General features: G+C 41.0%; 3 protein-coding genes and 1 long non-coding RNA gene across 6 annotated transcripts; 3 read left to right on the plus strand and 1 right to left on the minus strand.

The window, feature by feature from the left end:
- Window positions 1-846: 846 nt before the first annotated feature.
- s100a11 (S100 calcium binding protein A11) lies at window positions 847-1,949 on the plus strand. Its single transcript, XM_077548499.1, has 3 exons — window positions 847-1,007; window positions 1,088-1,227; window positions 1,744-1,949. Exons 2-3 carry the CDS (start codon window positions 1,099-1,101, stop codon window positions 1,873-1,875), a joined length of 261 nt encoding a protein of 86 aa, XP_077404625.1. The 5' UTR covers window positions 847-1,007; window positions 1,088-1,098; the 3' UTR covers window positions 1,876-1,949.
- LOC144037210 (uncharacterized) lies at window positions 1,081-9,535 on the minus strand. Of its 2 annotated transcripts, XR_013288858.1 has the most exons (4): window positions 9,390-9,535; window positions 6,817-6,956; window positions 1,479-1,548; window positions 1,081-1,293 (listed from the first exon to the last, which is right to left on the minus strand). It is a non-coding gene; the product is annotated as an uncharacterized LOC144037210 (long non-coding RNA). The 2 variants fall into 2 exon arrangements; XR_013288857.1 differs by lacking the exon at window positions 1,479-1,548.
- s100u (S100 calcium binding protein U) lies at window positions 6,838-11,587 on the plus strand. Its single transcript, XM_077548496.1, has 2 exons — window positions 6,838-6,962; window positions 7,174-11,587. Exons 1-2 carry the CDS (start codon window positions 6,843-6,845, stop codon window positions 7,816-7,818), a joined length of 765 nt encoding a protein of 254 aa, XP_077404622.1. The 5' UTR covers window positions 6,838-6,842; the 3' UTR covers window positions 7,819-11,587.
- A 1,353-nt stretch (window positions 11,588-12,940) lies between these two features.
- Window positions 12,941-16,185, plus strand: s100s (S100 calcium binding protein S). 2 transcript variants are annotated; one of them, XM_077548498.1, is made up of 3 exons: window positions 12,941-12,984; window positions 15,770-15,923; window positions 16,015-16,185. In XM_077548498.1, the coding sequence occupies exons 2-3, from the start codon at window positions 15,771-15,773 to the stop codon at window positions 16,183-16,185; spliced, it is 324 nt and encodes a 107-aa protein (XP_077404624.1). In that variant the 5' UTR covers window positions 12,941-12,984; window position 15,770. The 2 variants fall into 2 exon arrangements, with proteins under 2 accessions (XP_077404624.1, XP_077404623.1); XM_077548497.1 differs by lacking the exon at window positions 12,941-12,984 and adding an exon at window positions 14,612-14,655.
- Window positions 16,186-20,325: the final 4,140 nt, after the last annotated feature.

Below are 20,325 nucleotides of genomic sequence, written 5' to 3' on the forward strand. Positions count from 1 at the left end.
TAACTTTTTATTGATCCACCTTGGCGCGTTTTGAGTAGCCTATGTTAGCATACCAACTACTAGCATTTGATCATTTCGTGTGAAATACCACTACTTACTAAATTTGCAAATGTATTTGTTAGAAAACCAACTGTTAGCATGTTAGCATCTAACTTAAGTAGGGTATAAACACATTTGCTGTTTACAAATGAGAATTATGGCTCCAAGCATGTTAGCACGCTAGTAGTTCCCACACGAGCTGTCAGATTGTTAGAATTGGAAATCTGGAATCTGTTGATTACATCTAAACTATTTCACTGCTTGTCGATGAAAGGAGCACGTAGCATGTCCGCGAAACAAAAAGTCGCTTGTCAAACGTGATGCGACGAATTCGCCAGCAAAGAATGTTAGTAATGACGAAACCACAGCGGACGCCAATCATGCTTTGAATTCTCAAGAAGGTCAGCCTGCACGCACTGCAGTACACTGCAACCTTTGCGACTTTTGAGTCACAAAATTAGGTGTGGGCACTGTATGAGCGATCTGATACAAGAAATGTTGCCTAATGAATAAGAGTGCCTCAGTAGGTGCTGCCGTTTTCCTTACCAAATGGGTTTATCTTACGCTACAAATGCGTCTTGGGTAAAAACGTAACAATTAAACCAACTAACAAATTAATCAAAGCAATTGAAGATTTAAATGATAAACATTCCAAATAATCATTTTAATGCCAACGTAAGATGTTTGAATCGCTTGCAGGTGTCACGCCGATCGCGATGACCTCATTTGCCTGATGTTTTGTATAAACTCTGTTCTGCTTAGACGGGCATTATCTGCTCTCTGTCTCGTGTGTTCAAACTGATGCTATCTGTCAATCCTTACATTAATACGTCCTGCCATCAGCATTTTGTTGTGGAAAATGAGGGCAGGTGGAGTGTTTTCCGCTGATCCCTGCATCCCTACGCGGCATATAAATAGACGGGCATGATTGCCGTGACGGGAAGACGTCCTTTCTAGCATACCACACGGTAACGTTATACAGTATGTCTCGTCTTTATAATTCTATGACACCACAGAGCTTACTTTGGTATCTTACTTTTTTCCACAGGTGAAGCCAGCATGGAAGCCGCCATCTTGACTTTGGTCAGCCAGTTCAAGGCGTACGCGGGAAAGGACGGGTCTGCCAGCACGCTGAGCCGGGACGAGTTCCACCAACTGGTCGCCTCCCAGCTGCCCAACTTCGTCAAGGTAACGATGGCTTCGACTTGAAGGACATGATTGCACTTCCTGTTGTGCATAATCGCCCAAATATGGCTGTAAGGAAGCATATGTAACAATCTGAGAACTAGAGAGGGCTAATTTCGTTTTTTGACATTTTAAAGCTAATCTTGGTGATTTATATTGATTTCTTCTTCTGGATACTTGTTTTTTTTATTGTGTTTTTACTCAGATGTTGTCATTTTGTCTAACTTCTTAATTTTGGTCTTGGATCATGTTACCTGAACTTTTACCCACAACGGAGCTATTGTCACTATCTTCAGTTTTAAAGGTTGTATCCTGCAAGGTTGCCTGAAAAAAAAAAAAAGAGACTGGGATGGCTTACTAACAATTTTTTTTAATTTTTTAATTATTTTATTTACTGTATATAGTTCTACTACTGAGCTTTTGTTTTTCCACCTACTACTAACTTTGCAACCAATAGGTGGCAGCAGGTTGCCACATCCACACGTGACATTCTCTCATTTTTCGTCGTTTTATGTTCAGCCTGGCGAACCGGATGCGGTGGACCGCCTCATGTCATCCCTGGACCAGAACTCCGACGGCGAGCTGACCTTCTGCGAGTTCTGGCAGCTGATTGGAAAGCTGGCCGGCAAGCAGGGCGGCTTTGTCGCTTAGAACGCCACCGCCTCGTCCATGCTTTTATTCCTGGTTAACCATTGGCTCAGATTAAAGGCCTCATTGTCTCCTCAGCTCCCTGTCATTCATTCACTGTAGTCACAGCCTTGATTTAGTGGCCCGGTTGTAATCCTACCCACAAGTGTCTTGTTGCACCTGGCGGGCTAGCCAAGCGTTAAGCATCGATACGTGCTAACTCGCCCGCTATAGCCACCCCGTGTTGTTATTGTGTTCACTCTCGTGTCTACAGGATTTGTCTCACTTCCGAAATAGCTCAGATAAGTCCTTTATCAAGTCAAGTCTATGAATTATAAATTGTCAGACAGAAGTCTAATGTGAATAGGAAAAAAAAACTGCAAGTAATTGAGCCTATGTTAGGCTCCAGCTCACCCAAAAACACACCAATTTACTAGATTAGCACATTACGTTAGCATATTTGCTAAAGTCGTATTTCAACTTTTTTCGAAAAACGAGAAAAAACACAACAAACTCAAGAAACAAGAATTACCTATTTTCAACCTTTATGGACTACGATGACTGAAAATGACTGAGCTATACGGCGGGAAACAATGCTAGTAATTATTGACATATTGCTAATATGTTTACGTTGTCACTTTTTTTTTTTTTTCGGTAATTTTTTTTGTATTTTTTAATGCTGGTTAACAGGAACATAAAATTATAATAAAAATAATTGTCCACTTTCCACTAGCTTAACTTTTCCTGTTTTTTGTTTGTTTTTGTACTGATGAAAATGTGGCAAAATATGGTAAAATAATGTAGATTGTTTTTTTTTTTTTTTTTTATTTTACTTTTATTCTCCCTTAAAAAATAATAATGATGGAAATGTAGAAGCCCGTCAATATATGAATTGCCCCATTTCCATCAGTTTTTTTTTTTTTTTTTTTAACTGGGTATTTTTTATATTTATTTGAAATTTTCTCTGGGGGGGGTTTTCTCAGAAACTGAAAATAATTTGGTAAAATAACGTGAATTGCACCGTTTCCAGAAAATATTCTACTGGTGGACATATCTATTTGTGGTCCACAAAAAAAAAAAAAAAATTGGTCTACAACCAAAAAAAGGTGCATGCATGTTCCCAAGTTTGTATGTTAAACTTTCTTCTTCTTTTTTTCATGGAGCGAAAAGTGCGCTCTTGAAGTCACTCGGGATGCTGTGTCCATCACACACAGACACATTTACACACACATGCATCCAAAGTAATTGACATTGCAAGCCAAAAACCAAACTTGCATGATTTCTCGGTGGAAGTTGCCCAGCTGTTCCACGATCCCTCCTCCCTCCCCCTCTCTCTCTCTCTCTCTCTCTCTCTCTCTTTTCTGTGTGCTCTTCCAGGTACACGCCCTTTCACTTGTCAGTGGGGGGGAAAAGTTTGAAGGGAAGCAAAAAAAAAAAAAAAAAAAAGAAAGAAAGAAAGAAAATCACGGAAGAGACTTTAGCAGTTGTACGAGTTTGGCAAGTTGCGTGGACTCGAAGCGGGAGTTGCTGCAGCAGCACAGGGAGGAGAAAAAGGAGCTCCAAAAGTTACTTTTTGCGCACATTTGCACGCTTGGTCCGACGCTTTTTGGTGAGTGGATTTATCGTACGTGTCTGTTTGATGCTTGGGAAGTTTGGCTCGTCGTTTTGTGCCACGTTTCGACGTCCATACCCCGCAACAAAAAAAAAAGAAGAAAAAAAAGGACGGCTTTTTCGCTGCTTTTCGTTGTGTTCAGTGACCATTTAAAAAGGGGGAATTTACAGATTTAATCCAATAACTTTTTGCAATCTTTTTTTTTCTTCTCCTCTTTCATTCCCTCTTTTTACTAATTTGCTTCAAGATGCTATAGAGCCGGGTGTCCAAAGTGCGCAAAAACTGCACGCCAAGAGTTATCGATTGGCGTTTTTTGTTTTTTTTTGAGCGAACGCGTCCACCCACCCCTAAGGCAAGGGTGTGGAACCTGAGGCCCGTGGGCCTTAACCACCCCAACCATAGTATTCGAGCAAGCAACTAGAATAGCCGCCTAGAAACATCAGGCCTAATTAAAAGATACAAAGTCATAAATTTGATTGTGTTACCGCTGTAAAGTGTTAAGATGGAGAAAAGTTTACGATGGGAGATGACGGATGGCTAGTTTGTTTCGGGGAGGGAAAACTAATAAATTGCAAATAGCAAGTGATATAATTTTGGGGAGGGGGAAAAAATATGGAGTAAAGGGTTTTCTTCCAAAGGGAATTTTTTTTTACGTAATATTAGTAGTCTTTTTTTAAAATGCTTTTTTTTGGAGGTGGTTTTACAAGTTTGAAGTTGTACATAATATTTTTGTTTCAGGGGGGAAAAAAATCTAAATCAGAATCTTATGCTAATATTATGTAAATTTAGTCAAGATTTGGGATCTTAATGCTATAAGTTTGATTCTTTAGTGACCAAACTGTTTTAATAATTCTTGAAGTTCTATTTTTGGAGGGAAGAGTTACATTATGGGCTAAAAGTTTTGTTTTGGGAAAAAAATATTTAATAAAACGATATTAGTCTTTTTTTTACACCCCCAAAAAACAGGTGCTGCACTTCATAACATACAGTAAGAATAGAATTAAATAGAATGCAAACAAGTAAACAGGTGTTGCATCATGATTTCACTGCCCATTGTCATTGTGCTCCACAGAGGATAAAGAACATATGCCTGTTGGTATTCTTAAAGGCCCATTCGTTTAGATTGGTCGTTCATCTGGTGCGACCATTCCCACGCACAACCTCTATATAATCCTGCGTTAATATTTGATGTTTGTTCGTGTATTGTCGCGAGCCTACGCACACTCGGGGGGATCGCATTCGCTCAACGGGGCAAGGAAAGGGGAAACCTCCAGTTGTAAGCCGTGTGCATTTCAGCAGTTGGGCAGCGAGTTTGTTTTTTCAGGGCTTTTAGGACAAATAAGGCGGATTAGTTGGTCGCCCTGACGTGGAACAGGTGATGCAAATGTCGCAAGGCTGAATAATTCATGTGAGAAAGAACACGCACATGTAGAAGTACATGTTTGACTTGCTTTGGAGTGGTAGCTTTTAGGCTCAGGCTGCAAATGGCGCGTCACAGTACATTTACTAGGGATATAGAGAGATATTATAAGAGGGTGTGCACACTTTTGCAACCTTTTTTTTTGTGTTCTTCTTTCAGACATATTTTTTCTTAATCAGTTTTGCAGGTTATGTCATATCGGTGGTAGAAAAAGTATGGGAATTATTTTTTTTAATATAAAAACAATCTGGCATTTGAACAGGGGTGTGTGGACTTTTTATATCTACTGCAAGTTAGTCAAAGAATACTTTGTGTTTCCCAAGTTTTCAACATAAGTATTTTAAATGCCTGCCTGTCCTTTTTGTTTTTTTTTTTCATTTTCATGCAAAAACCCCAACGACACACAAACATTTGACAACTCACACCCTGCTCTGTAATTGTTTGCAGCTTGAAGTGCTGCTTGTTTGGCGCCACACTGGCTCCACTGGAGGATGGAAACAAGTCATGTTGCACAAAACTTGCCAGGACAGGGAGGACAGCGGGTCTTCTGCGGCCCCTCGTAATACTGCTATAAAAACCCTTGAAAAAAACCTAATTAATTCAACAACAAAATCTAGTAACAAAACTATGCTTTTGCTTGTTTTTTAAAGATATATTTTCTTTACTTTTTAGCCCTAATTAGACGTTTTTTTCTCACAGTTTTTCCCCCTGAATTGTGGTTCACTAAGCTTTAAGCCCTAAGTGCCTTGTTCTAATAAGTGTTACGTGCGTGTAGCTGTTGCGGCGTTCAAAGCGCGCGCTGAAAGACTCCAGAGTACGTCGTCGCTTTGCTCTCTCGTGGCTTTGGGGCAAAAGAAAGAAGGAGCCGGCGGTCGGTGGCTCGGCCTGTAAATTCCTGCGCCGCAAAGCAGTCGTGAATGGAATTCCTGCGAGGAGAGGTCACCCACACGCACGCATGCTTTGCATCTTCTGAAGGAAGTGGAAAAGCTAGCAAAATAAAAAGCAGTTACAGCGCTAAACATGAAATGCAAATGTATCATATCTACAATACGTATGTATGTAAGGTGACCTTGAGTGTCCAGAAAGGCGCCTATGAATAAAATGTATTATCGTTACTATTATTTTCTAGAAATAATACTTTTTTTCTTTGTAAAATATGATGTTTTTTCTTAAAATAAAAAAAAGCTTGACTCATTGAAAAACAAAACTTGTTGCTCTAGAAAAAAAAATGGCCAACATTTTTTCTAGAAATTAATGTTACTATTTTTGACTTTTTTTCCTAGAAAAACTACTACTAGAAACTACTGATTGTTTTTCCTTGAAATAATTTTTCTTGGAAATAATATCTAGAAAAATGCAATTTATTGCTCTAGAAAATGTGACTATTTTCTTGAAAATTGTTCTTATTTTCCCCAAAAAGAAATGTAAAAGTGTTTCTTTTGAAAATGTGACTTATTCCTTGGAAAATATAACATTTCTTCGGAAAAAAAAATATTCTTTTCAAGAAACAATATTACGTTTTCAAAAAACGAGACTCTAAAACGAGACAATTTTTCTTCAAAAAAAATAATTAGCGAGAAAAATGCATATGGGACTCATCTCTGGCATTTTTCTTGAAAAATGCTCTCTTTTTCGTGAAAGAAAACTGACATAATGGCCTGAAAACAATCTGACGTACACAAAAGGTCAGGAGAGCGTAAGGGAGAGTGGATCGGAGACACGAGATGAGCACAACGGGTAATCCGAAGCGACGGGTGGCGGCGGAAGCCTCAACAGATCAGATGACCTATCAAAGATCGCGGCAGCCATTGTGCCTCTCAATCACACGCTTGGGCCTTCTTGCACATGTCACTAGTGGAATCTTTTTCCACTCACGGCACTTCACTGAAGCCTACCTATACATTTGAATCTGTACTGTATGAATCTCGTGTACCTTGTGTGTTATTAGAGAGGGAAGTCATGGAGGAAGCCATTCAGACGGTGGTCAAGGTCTTCCTGAAGTCCGGCAAAGGGAAGGAGAGTTTGGGACCCAAAGACTTCCAGAACCTGGTCAAGAGCCAACTCGGCAACATCCTGACGGTCAGGAAACAAAACACAAATTCTAATAATCACCTTTTCCTTTCATCATATCACAGTGGTTTGCAAAAATATGAAATTGACTTCTTAGGGAAAAGCCACAGCCTCGTTTTTGATTAACCCAGACACGTTAATGTATTTTAATGTGTAAAATGTTTGAGAATCAGAGCTCCATATTATACGCCATGATTAATAGTGATTTGTCTCTGTGTAGGACACGGACAGCAAGGAGGCGGTCAACAACATGGGCAAGGGTCTGGACGCCAACCAGGACGGCAAGGTGGGCTTCGAGGAGTACATGAAGCTGGTGGGCTACCTGGCCAAGACCGTCAGTGAGCAGCGTTGTCGCGGCAACGACGCCCAGCCCTCCCAAAACGCCCAGAGTACCGCCGTGGACAACGCCACCCCGGACAACGCAGTCCCGAAGACAGAAACCCCAGAAGTCAAGCTGGAAGCAAACGCGGACGGAAAGACGGAGATGAAGTTGGACGTCAAGACGGAGGTGGAGGAGAAGGAGGAGGAGGTGGAGAAGCCTGTGGAGGTGACCTTCCCGAGCATGAAGGCGACGGCACCGAGCGTGAAGTTGACGTCAACTGGGCTGGACGTGACCCCACCTGGCGTGAACGTGACCTCACCGAGCGTGGACGTGACCTCACCGAGCGTGAACGTGACCGCACCCGGCGTGGAGGTGACCTCACCGAGCGTCGAAGTGACATCTTCGAGTGTGGAGGTGGCGGTGAAGGAGAAGAGCGCCGTGGCGGAGGAGACAGAAAAGATGGCCGAGGAAGCGGCGGAGAAGACGGCCAACGCGGCCGAAGAAGAAGCCGAGAAGAAGCCTGAGGAATCTGCCACCTCGTAGGGGACAATCAATCCATCCATCTTTCCATCCATCACACTAATGATAACAATAATAATAATAATATGAATAATAATAACTGCACCACATCAACACTAAGAGCCACTACAACAGCTAAAGGCCTACATTTATGACAGATATGACCACTAGCTAGCTTACTTGATTTATCAAACATCGCAAGGTAGTTAGCTACTTATCAAGCTAACTAGCCCTTTTAATAGCTTTCTGTCTATTTAGCTATCTCTCGTATACAAGTACCTACGAACCAAGCTACCAATCTTACTAATTGTACTTGTTTTCTAGCTGCGTGTATTTAAAAAAATACACACCTATGAATAAGTAGATAAGACACTAAAAAGCTGGTAAGTCAGCTGGCTAGTTAGCTCACTACCATGAAAAAAAGGACACCTATCAAGCATTATCTAGCCCTATCACGCTATATATCACTACCATCTGATTAGCCTTTTATTGTGGGGAATTTCTCTACATACAGTAGCTATCTCTGTTTTTAGCTACCATAATTCACTATTCGCTTATAAATGACTACCTACCGTTAGGTAGCCACTACCAATAGTTATATAGACCTAGCAAGTTATCTATCTACTAGCTAGCTAGCAAATATACAATAGCAAAGTGACAAAAATGAAACGTTATTTGTGAGAAGAGCAATTTAGATTGTAAAATAGATGATGTACATTAGGATTTTTTTTTTTCCTTTTGTCAATTTATTTGTTATGGAGGATTTGAAGTGGTCATTCTAGATTAAAAGATGGCAGCCAGATTCTAGTTCACATTTTGTAGAAAATTCCACAAAGATGGAAGTCGCACTGCTACTATCAAGCTAACTAGCTAGCTAGATATCGAGCAACTGTATGTAGCTAGCAACCAAGCTAATTAGCTAGTTAGCTCACTAGTGTTGTATTGTGGTAATTTCGATGCCCGCTAATTGAACCCTAAAATTGACCACAACAGAAATACAGTAAGATAGCTAGTTAGCTTGCCACTTGGCTACCTAGCACTAAAACAGCAGCAACAGGGATGAAGTGAAGTGCTAACTAGTTAGCTTGCCACTTGGCTACCTAGCACTACAACAGCAGCAACAGGGATGAAGTGAAGTGCTAACTAGTTAGCTTGCCACTTGGCTACCTAGCACTACAACAGCAGCAACAGGGATGAAGTGAAGTGCTAACTTTATGACAGAGATATGACCACAATCAGATTTATACTATGAATTATAAGTATTTGTGGTGTCAAATGCACTAGAGCGACGCCATGTGTACAACCACTACACCATAGCGGCCACGCTAAACAACATACCACTGCTAGCATGTGCATGCCACTAATAGAGCACATTTACCTCATATCATGTGAAAATAGAGCGGCGTATACACCCCCTCTGCTCGAAAGGGAATTGTTATCCAGCCACCCTTAATGCATCCAATTGTAGTTTCTTATCATTCATGACTTTAATTCCTTTATTGCTAATTAATATTCTCCCTTTTTTTTTTGTGACTCACAAGTGCTTTTTGGTGCTGATTTTGGCCCGACAATAAACACATTGTGTTGCCGCTTACCAAACTCTGCATTCCCGCCTCCTCCTTTTTCTTCCTCTTCTTTTTATATCCTCACTTCACCTGGAAGCGACATTAAACCCTCAGCAGCCACAATTAGACACGGAGATCAGGTGCGCCACTAAATAATTAAGACACAAGGAAGGGAATCCAAAACTATCCTCGTGGGTTGCAAGGTGGGGTACGGTGGAAATAGTCCTGAGTGGAAAGAAAGTGAGGGTGGATCCGGATTGGGATTGTAGAATATTTTTTACACTAGGGGTGACAAACGAACGAGACAACTGCAGCCATGCCTCCATGCCAACTGGATAAACGTTTGTTTTGGGACAGCTTGGAGGCCAAAAGAATCCCGCCTGGAAAGATTGAGAGTCAATCCTCAAACATTTCCACCATGGAAAAATCATTCACATTGCATTCAGGGAAACTGGGATGTTTGATATTCAAACACTGAAAACAAGTTTAGCTTCTTCAGAGGTGTGACACTTCCCAGTTTTCCTGAATGCAGCATTTGACTGAAACCACAAACCTTTTGTTTAAAAAAATGCAAAATTCCCGCTGTGGGAGTTGTTTGAATAACATTCCTACCGCCCAGGCTGGTGCTTTTTTGTTTTTTTGTTTGTTTGTGGCCCTCAGTTAGTATAAAGACCCTGTTTGACCTGCCAATGGATCTCCACCCCGACCGGATTAGACAACACACACCCTTGGGATACACACACAATTTCCCGAAAGCCTGTTTATCGAGCAAACTGAGCCTCTGGAGAAAAAAAAAAATCCACCCAATATCATGAGTCGCAATGCATTTGTATGTAAAGCTTCCCCTTCTCCGCCCGTTTGTTAATTACGATTTAATGCTTCGTAAATTGTCACGTCGTCAATAATGCAGGGCTGAGGAAAAAGAGCTCAAGTTGCACATACTGTAGACCTTAACACCACCACCAGTAACACAACCACTACGACGTGCACAATGCAAAGTGCTTGGCAAATAAAAGTCATGTGCTCCTGGCACTCCCATTGTAAATATTGCGCACTCTGCTCAGCCTTTATACACCCTTTTTTTTTTTTTTTTATTCCAATGATGACTAACATATTGGGCATTTGGGGCTTCTGTATTTTTTTATATACTTGTGTATGTGTATTAACCCGAATGCAGTGAACCCCCGCTTTTTGCACGAGATATGTTCCGGAATCACCAGCCATACATGAAATTACGCAAAATAGAGACAAAAAGAACCCGCTTGCTTCAGGCTGTTTATTTTTCACTCCCAGAAGAAATGACGCATAAAATAAAGGAGTTTTATCTAAGTCCGCTAGCTTAATGCTAACACAACACAAAACGCCATCGACAGGCTAGGAGAAATAAGCATGGATGACAAAACCTTTAAAAAAAAAAAAATGATGGAATTTGGAATTTTTGTCAATCAATTTATTCTCTCTGATATATACAAACTATGATGTTTAGGCCCTTTTATGCCTCTACTTCTTCCCTAATTTACTCGTCTGCATCTCCTCCCGTAAACCTCGGTGCACCAAATTCGGACTTTTGTAAAAAAAAAAAAAATTAAAAAATTAAAAAATAAATAAATAAATAAAAATAAAATAAAATAAAATACATAAGTCAGCGCTATAGCGGGGTTCACTGTACTTCCCTTTTCAAGGTACTAATAGCAACATATCAGTCCTGCTTCCCGTGTACATAAGGCATGAATGTGCGTGCGATCTTTGCAGGCTTTAAATGTGATCTTTGGTCCATCGTAGGGAGAGAGAGCAAAAAAAAAAAAGAGGGAAAACTGGATTGATGTCTTGACAGTGAACCTCATACCTCAGCCCGGAAACATCTCATTTAGTCTTTTTGTCGACTGCTTTTTTTTCGTGAGCCGCGCCTATAAAAGCGCTAACTCCGTGCAGATGCTGAAAAAAAAAAAAACACGCCGGGGAGGAAAAAAAGCAGCAGGGAGTGTTTGCAAACATGTCCCCACTCAAGATGGAAATGAAGATAAGAAAGAGACCGAGAGATACTGTGCAGTCCTGTAATGTGCCAGCCACCAAATGCCAGAGTGTGTGTCTGTGTGTGTGAGTGCGTTTAGCATCTCCGTCTACTGTCCCGCTGCGTCGCTATGTTAGTTAGCAATCCATCAATTCATACTATGTAAACGCTGTATCATTTTAACGCTGATCATGAATAATAAAACTGTGACAACCTAGCCCAACCACTTTGATGTATGTGTCTCCTTGACCTACACAATGTGTCTGATATGGGACACACGTAATGTACAGTAGACAGATACAAGGATCGGATACATGGATAGCAACGGTCAAGCTGATGGGCCTACGTAAGTCAACTTTTGTAGATGATTTCCCCCTAGCACATCAGGTTTTCATAATAGTTTAATTATTATTATTATGAATTAAAAGCAAAACGTGGATTTTTTTTTTCTTTCTATAAAGTTAGCTATCAATTACAGTGCATGGTAAAATTGGCATTGCGCCAGATTTTATAGGTCAAACTTAAAAAATAAAAATATCTCAAAAACCTGATATGCTAGAATTTTTTTTTTTTTAATTATATTTATTTTTTGAAAATTTTTTTTTTTTTTTTTAATGGCCGTCAAAAATACGTTCAAGGACACATAAAGCCATCTCTGATTAAAATGTGCTAGGTCAGTCAATGTTTACACATACAGTGTCTTGCAAAAGTATTTGCCCCTCTTGACCTTTTTGACCTTTTTGACCTTTTTGACCTTTTTGACCTTTTATCACATTTAAGGCTTCAAACGTAGATATAAAAAAATTTGATTCAAAAAATAAAGAATCGATGCCGAGTGGGACACAATCGTGAAGTGGAATGAAGTTTATATATTTTATTTATTTATATATTTTATTTATTTATTTATTTATTTATTATTATTATTATTATTTTTTTTTTTTTTACAAATAAATATCTGAAAAGAAGAATGTACAAAATGATTCACCCCCCTTTTCTCTGACTCCAGAAGTTCCCTGATCATTTCTGGAGTATCGAAATGACTGATGATGATAAATAGATAAATCTAGTCTCAGGATCAATGTATTGATCCATAATTGGTACACGATGCTTAGACAGAAAGACCCACGCATTGATATATAGGTCGATACATGGATACATTCAAAGATGCATATTAAACAAATGAATATAGAGAGAGAAACACCGTACATGGACACTTAGAAAGAGACATGCAGATAAGTGGCGAACACCAGGACACCTAAGAAGATCCATACCGTACATGTAGATTGGATACGTAGCTGTAGTTTATTCATGAAGAGGTCAACGGAGGTCATTTCTGTGTGTTTTTCCACCCTTGACTGCAACGGACAGAAGACACCTGCTTGGATATGTCGGTCGGTCGGTCGGTCGGTCAGGGGCGATAAGAAGAAGGCCCGAAAGGGGACAGGCTGGGTGAAGGACATTTTGGGGTTGAGGAGGAGGAGGAGGAGGAGGAGGGGCAGCGGGAAGGTGGTGATATTTAAGCCGCTCGTCCCGCTCTGTCCTCATCCATCTCTGTCTTCGTCCAGCTCGACCGCCCTCTGCACCTCGTCCAGCACTCGGGAGGCACTCCGCCAGGTAAGACATTCAAACGTCTCCTAGAATTATTTAGTCATTTGGTAACGTACACACTTACAAGTGACAGGATTATTATTATTTTTTTTTTACTTCCGTTTATTATTCTTTAATTATTATACCCTATTATGGGGATTCTCCTGATTTGTGGTCCCCGTGCCGCAAGAGCTGTAAATGTTTTGAACAGGCTATTGTTGTCATGAATATCTGACAACAATCAACTTGCGGCTCGCTCCTGCCTTCTTGCAAATATGGTTTACTCCTGATTTGTGGTCCCCCCCACGCCGCTGGGGGGTCCCCACAAACGGACTCTTGTCTACATTCAGGCATGAATAACAGAAAAGAATCCTGCTCCAGAAAAGCTCCACCGTTCATAGCATGGAGTTTCTCCTGATTTGTGGTCGCCATGACTGTTAAACCAAACTGTTTTCAACATAATACTATCTAAAAATCAGCTTTTCAATCTCTCACGCATTCCCACGATGTGGTTTTTCTCCTGACTTTTGGTCCCAATACTGCAAAAGCTCGCCGCGATGGGACTCTTTAAGCATTATGAATCCTATTTCAGAAAAGGGCCTGCATTAGGGGGTCCCCAAATTGCAGGAGGCCCCCATTATGTGAATATTTTAACAGACTATTGTCCTCATACAGTCATTAAAAGGGGGGGGGGGGTGTCTTCATATTATGGGTTTTTCCCATGCTACAAGAGCTTCTCAGAATGGTTGAAAATGACAATTGTCCGTATGCAGACACTAATAGAAGAAACAATCTTATTATTATATTATATTATTAGTATGGGATTTTTTTTAATGGGCTTTAGGTGAACTGATGAATACACACACACACGCACATACACATACTCACCCACATACAAAAAAAAAAAATATATATATATATATATATATATATATATATATATATGTGTGTGTATATGTATATATATATATGTATATATATTTTAAAAAAAAAACATTTATTACATTTTTTTAATTTATTTGTTTGTTTTTTTTAAAAAAAAAAAAGGAGAGCAATGATGATGTCAAATCGAATGAACAATACTGAGCTCTCCTGAAAAAAAAAAAAAAAAAGAAGAAACAATCTTACATTAGAAAAACTCTTCTATTCATATTTTTGATTTTCTCCTGATTTGCGGTGCCACTCATACCGTCCGGTTTCTCCCGTTTTGTGTAGTTTTTTTCGTTTTCTATTGTCTCGGCCGTCGTTTCCATCCTACAACGGTTGATATGGTACAAGCTAGGCTCTAAAAATAGCTTTGGAGTTTGGGGAGGCCGGCTGACATAAGCGAGTGTGGAGGCCTGGTCTCATCGAGCACCTCGGATTACGCGGCCTCTTGGCGTCCCCGGTCACCAGGTGAGGTTTGTGTTTCACTGCCGGTGTCCATTTTGGATAATTACACGCGATGTCAGGGAGAGACATTTGATCCTTGAACATGAGTTATTTTTTATAGCTTGGCAGGGTCTCTCTGACTGTTCTGAACTCCTGTTTCTGAGGCCCGTGTGCGGTGTCCTGTTGCGTGCGTCGCATTTGAGGTGACGTTGCTGTATGTTGTTGCTAACCACAGCCCCCAACTGATTGACAGCGAGTTGTCTGTGTCTGTGCGCAGTCTCCACAGCGCCGCGGTAGCAGCAGAAGCGCCAAGATGCCTGACACAATGTGTGTAAGATCGTTTGAAAAGCCTCACCGACAAATAAGCTGACCTAATGCATCTTTACACTACCACACACACACACACACACACACAAATGGAAAAACATGAGAAATTTGTAAGTAAAGAAAAAAAAAAAAACGATTTAGGGTCCCCACACTGAAAGAGGTCCCCATGATGTGAGTGTGTAAACTGATCATGGGGAACACACACACAAGGAATACACCTCTTATTATCATTATTATTATGGTGTGTCTCTCTCAATTTAACTCATTCACTGCCATTGACGGACGGCTATAGCCGTAAAAAAAAATCATTTAAACTATTTCTATTAGTTTAACATATTTTCCACTTTTGTTGATAAGAGTATGAAAACCTAGATTTTTTTTATTGTACATTCAGAACATATATTACATTTGTGATTAATCGTGAGTCTAAATAAAAAAAAAATAAAAAAAATTTTAAAAAAATTATCGCCTGACGCAATTTAAAAAAAGAAAAAGAAAAGATTATTAAAAATTAGGGGCGTCAGGCGATTCAATTTTTTTAACGTAATCAATCGCATGACTTCACTAGTTAACTCACAATTAATCACACATTTCTAGGTTTTCATACTCTTGTAAACAAAAGTGGGAAAAAATGTTAAACCAATAGCCATCGTTCAAATGAATTTTTGACGTCTATAGCCGTCAATGGCAGTGAATGAGTTAAGGTCCCCACATTGAAAGAGGTCCCCATGATATTACTAAATCAATCAACAGATGGCTACAGAATATCCTGTTTTATGGTCCCCAGTCATCATGATGGAACTGTTAAATAGATTTTCGTCCTTATTAAGTGATCAATACTAAACATACACACACAAAAATCCCTCCTGCATTGATATCATGGGGCTCCTCCTGGTTTAGGGTCCCCATTCCATACAGGCAGCCATACTGATACATTGACCCTCAACATGACCTTTCACCTTCCTACCCATGCATGAATCTTCTTACTGGTGGCTCCGGAACCCGTGCCCTCGCTCGCCGATGTGAGCGCACATGCTAGCCAATCGCACGGGGGGGTCCGGAGCGGGCATTTGGCGGCCGAGCCTGACCGTTCTACTTGTTTTACCACCCCCAGCATGTCCAAGGAGCCCTCTTCCAACCTGGAAAGCGCCATGCAGATGCTCATCAAAACCTTCCACAAATACTCGGGCAAGGAGGGCGACAAGTACACGCTGAGCCGGGGCGAGCTCAAGGAGCTGTTACTGGAAGAGCTGGGAAGCTACTTGGGGGTAAGCGAGAGTGCGCCGAAGGTATGCGCGGACATGTACGAACAAGCAACACAAAAAAACAAGGCCCGCATTCTCCATTTGGCTCCCACAGACCTCCAAAGACAACGAGGCGGTGGAGAAGATCATGAACGACCTGGACGCCAACAACGACGGCGAGGTGGACTTCACCGAGTTCATCATCCTGATGGGCGCCCTCACCGTGGCCTGCAACGACTTCTTCCTGGAGTTCAAGACGGACGACAAGCCGAAGTCGGCGGAGTAGAGGAAACGGGAGGGAGGGGGTTGAAGGAAGGAATGGCGAGGGGGGAGGGATGGGGGGGGTTGTAAATCACAGGAGATGAGGAACATTTTTCTGGGGCCTTGCGCAATTGTTCAAACAACACATGTACAGTACTGTGCAAAAGGACGTCTTCATAAAACAGCAAACGGCATGATATGTACATTACTGTACAGTATGTACAATTTGCCCAGAGTCTCCACTTGGCTGCATTTTGCCCTCATTGTGCACTCAGATGAAATTATTCTCCACCAAAGTAAACAACGCCAACCATCACTACAGCAATTTAAAATACTGGGTTAGGAATAAAATATGATAACATTAGCTTATCATCTTGCCACAGTCTCCGTTTGGCTGCACTTTGCCCTTCCATCTCATACATGACACCTTCGTTCTCCTTCATTGTTGTTCATTAAGCGAGGCTCACTTTGATGTGTTCGATGTGGCCTGGTTTTCACTGTTTGATAACTTAGTCTGTTGCCACAGTCTCCACTTGGATGAAATTTGCTCCTCCATTATGTTTAGCTCACCGATGCATCAATGCGGTGTCGTTTTTGCAATTTCCATCCATTCACCCCAAGACAGTACGAGCCGCTACAATGTTAGCCTAGCTTATCAAAAAGCACTCCACAGTCTCAGCTTGATTGGATTTTGCCCTTAGTCTCTTCACATAAACAAATCCTTCATATTCCTCCATTGTTGTTCACTGTTTGATTTTTGCAGTGTCACTTGCCTTGAAGGAGGTCTCCTGCGGTAATTCTAGCTAAATGCTACAATCACAAACAAAATACTTTTACACAGTACTGTACACACTGTGGTTGTAGTTTGTGGGTTCCCGCACAAACCCGAGGGTCATTGAATGCAGCACATCTTTTTCACTCCTCAAAGCACAACACGCAGGCCTTTTGAATGTTTCTTGCACCGAAAAGACATGAAACTGATTGCACGGGACCAGAATGTGAACATAATATTGAATCATGGTTGATTATATTATCGAGTTAATCACTGGAATGTTTTTTCCCTCCTTCTTGCACTTTTTTGTAATCTCTTTTTTTTTTTTTTTTTTTGGGTAATGACTCATGCATTCTTTCCAATTATTAAATGTGATATTTAACCAAATGGTAGTGGCTCTTTCTTGTCCTCATTCAAGCAATGAAAGTTTCATTCATAGTGTGTATAGGTGTGTGTGTGTGTGTGTGTATATTGGGGATTCCCACTGAGCATTCCCACATCCTGCCAACAATATCCTGCAAGTTTTTGTTGCGCCTAAGCTGACCCAGATGTCGGACTTTGAGCCACGTGGAAAACTTTTGACAAAGCGAGGGGACGCGGAGGAACGGAAAAGAAGAGGAGACGGAAAAAGAGGAAGGCTGACTGTGTGTGTTTGTGAGAGTGTGTGTGTGTGTGTGTGTGTGAGTGAGTGAATTCAATTTATGGCGTACAGCAGGCAAGAATGCAGCTTGGAAGGCAGCGCTATAATCACGTAGGAATGTCCAAATTGTGACTGTACAAAAGGACTGTCCTTCACAGGGTGCTCTGTGCGCGCACACACTTACATCAAAGTAGCATAGAATGAAAAGAACACATGCGCAAGACCGTCCTAGAATTGTTCTCCAGTATGTGGACCACACAAAAAAGGTGTGATATCAATTAAAAGTTATGCCAAAGAAGCATAGAAATACAAGAACACACACACACACATATTGAAATGCTGATTCGTTCCCATCATCAAGTGGGCGGAGTCAACTGCTCAAAAGCCACCTTGTGATTGGCCGGTTTGAATATGTGACATTTCACACAGTTGGAGCGCAAAGTGCTCCGTTAAATCTGTTGTGGCCTGGAGGCAAATAACTTTGCCTCTCGCCTTTATGTCATCTACCGGTTCGTCACTTCAAAAGGCGCGCAAATAAAGACGACGGGATGAAGCCGCGTCTGCTCAGAGGTGATTTGTTAGCAATTAGCGTCGTAATTACGCCAGTGGTTCAAGAAGTGTACACAAACAATTTCGATCTCCACCCTGTGGTCTCCTTACATCAACTCACGTCTGAGTGGCAGGTTGAATGTAGAATTATGCGGGTAAGGTGCGTACAAGTTCACTTAAAAGAGAACATTTACTTACATGTCAACCCTAATTTGGTCCCACCTGTATTACAAACCCATAAAATCCTTATTTTCCCATAAAAATCCTTATGTCAGTTTTATCAATACTAAAGCTGTTTCATGCAATAACATTAATCTTACCTTACTTTCTTTCTTATATGAAGACATTGACAGTATCTTGTTCCAAATGACATTTTATTGCACAAAGAAAAAACAGATTTCTAAATATCACAGGGACGGTTGACTTTTTTGTTGCTTCACATTTCTCTCGTGCAACTTTGATTTCAAATGTTCTTTGACATCGTAAATGCCAGATGCCGCAACCTTAATGTCCCGTGAACAAAGCGAACATGATGCATACTCTTCTCCGAGTTTTGACGGACCAATTACCTTAAATAAATCCGTCCATTCCGAACGAAAACGTCCGGTGTATCTTGTTTTTTTGGCCGGCCTGTCCCCCATTTTCTCAACCACTGCGAACGACTCGCAATTTTCGCGCTAACACAAATTTCTTAACTGCGCATGTCAGGAAACTGTTAGAAGTCTCTCGCGCGATAGACGAGATTTTGTGACCGGTTGTTGTTTAAAATCGAGCTTATGCACACGTGTAGCACGTAGCCGACAGTAAATACGAAATACATTTAAAAAGGGTAAGCAATATATACTAATATTATTATTTTCATGAAAACAGTTAAATCCGTATTCATTTCCAAATACGCCCGTATGCTTTAGCAACACTTAAAAATCCGTAAGAAATACGGACAAACCTTATGGGTTGACATGTATGCATTTATTTGGGGTAAGGCGCTCGAAACAAAAAGTAAACACGCACGTCTTTTTTCAAATGGGTCCAATGTATTACCATTGCAAAAATAAAATTATATGGAGTGAGGTTTTATTACTAAAACCCTTCCTCATATAATTTAACTATTTAAAACCTACATATATTTATATAAACTAGCCATGCAAAAGCTAATGATGAAAAGCACTTTTCATAACAAAGTGTAATTTAAACCCTGTTGCCCCTCAGGTGGATCTGTGTGAAAAAGCATTAAATTTATGGTGTGGTTTTCGCCGTGGCGTTGACCCATCCGGGCCACCGTTGCGTGGCGCCTTCAGGTAATCAATGCGTCACGCGCTAGTGGACTTGGACCAGGTGAGTGCTCATTAAATGACGCATCCGGGTGTAGAGTGGGGCCGGCGGCTCTATTAACATATATGAAATAAAAAAAACAGATGTATCGGATAACGGCTCGTGATTGACTCCTGCTCTCTGCGATGGAATCGGAGAAGCTTTCCTTGGGTTCGTGAAATGCATCCACGCAATGGAAAGGAGACCAGCTTACGGCGTCCCAGGAGTCCGGATACGTATTATTCATTACAACGCTAACGCTAATTCATAAAGAGGACAAGCAATAAAAGTGATAGTCATCTTGACTCGTCTTGAAAACGCCGCCGCACGGGAGGGCTCGCGGTTACTCGGGGCGAAGGGAAATCAATAGCCAAGTGGATATGATACTAGGCTTAATTTGGGGGGGGGGGGGGGAAGTATCCGGATGCCTGGCTCACTTCTACTCAGATCGGATTATTTTTATTTTTTTTTTTGCTCATTGGCGCCCCCTAGGAAAAAAAATCAGCCCATGACATTAGTATCACCGAGTGACGTGGAGTTTTTGTGACAGGAGTCTTTAGGACCCAAGCCTAAAACTGAACAGGAGGTCAGCCATCTTGGGTTGAAGCAGCCATTTTGGTTCATATTCCAAGACTCAAACTTTGATCAACTCCTTCAAGGGAAATTGCCAAAAAATGAGCCCAATTGGAAACAGGTGACGTAGGCCGATGGGTGATGCTAAATTGCTAATACCAGTTCCACCAATTGACGTGGAATTCGGTGGGCATGTCTCAAGGACCAATGGATGAAAGTGAGCAGGAAGTCAGCCATTTTGGTTAAAAGTATCAATATTTGGCCAATGCCAAATTTCCCAAGCGATACTCAGCCAAATGAGCCAAAATAAGAAGTAAGTA

This window comes from Vanacampus margaritifer, chromosome 17 (assembly GCF_051991255.1).
Source record: "Vanacampus margaritifer isolate UIUO_Vmar chromosome 17, RoL_Vmar_1.0, whole genome shotgun sequence".
In the NCBI taxonomy this organism is placed as follows: Eukaryota; Metazoa; Chordata; class Actinopteri; order Syngnathiformes; family Syngnathidae; genus Vanacampus; species Vanacampus margaritifer.

What these genes read in the sequence shown, in the direction of transcription:
- s100u (XM_077548496.1), top strand. Translation starts at nt 6,843, where the DNA reads ATGGAGGAAGCCATTCAGACGGTGGTCAAGGTCTTCCTGAAGTCCGGC. An exon ending in AACTCGGCAACATCCTGACG is followed by an intron (nt 6,963 to 7,173) that starts GTCAGGAAACAA and finishes GTCTCTGTGTAG; the next exon opens with GACACGGACAGCAAGGAGGC.
- s100a11 (XM_077548499.1), top strand. Translation starts at nt 1,099, where the DNA reads ATGGAAGCCGCCATCTTGACTTTGGTCAGCCAGTTCAAGGCGTACGCG. An exon ending in AGCTGCCCAACTTCGTCAAG is followed by an intron (nt 1,228 to 1,743) that starts GTAACGATGGCT and finishes TTTTATGTTCAG; the next exon opens with CCTGGCGAACCGGATGCGGT.
- s100s (XM_077548497.1), top strand. An exon ending in AGCTGGGAAGCTACTTGGGG is followed by an intron (nt 15,924 to 16,014) that starts GTAAGCGAGAGT and finishes TGGCTCCCACAG; the next exon opens with ACCTCCAAAGACAACGAGGC.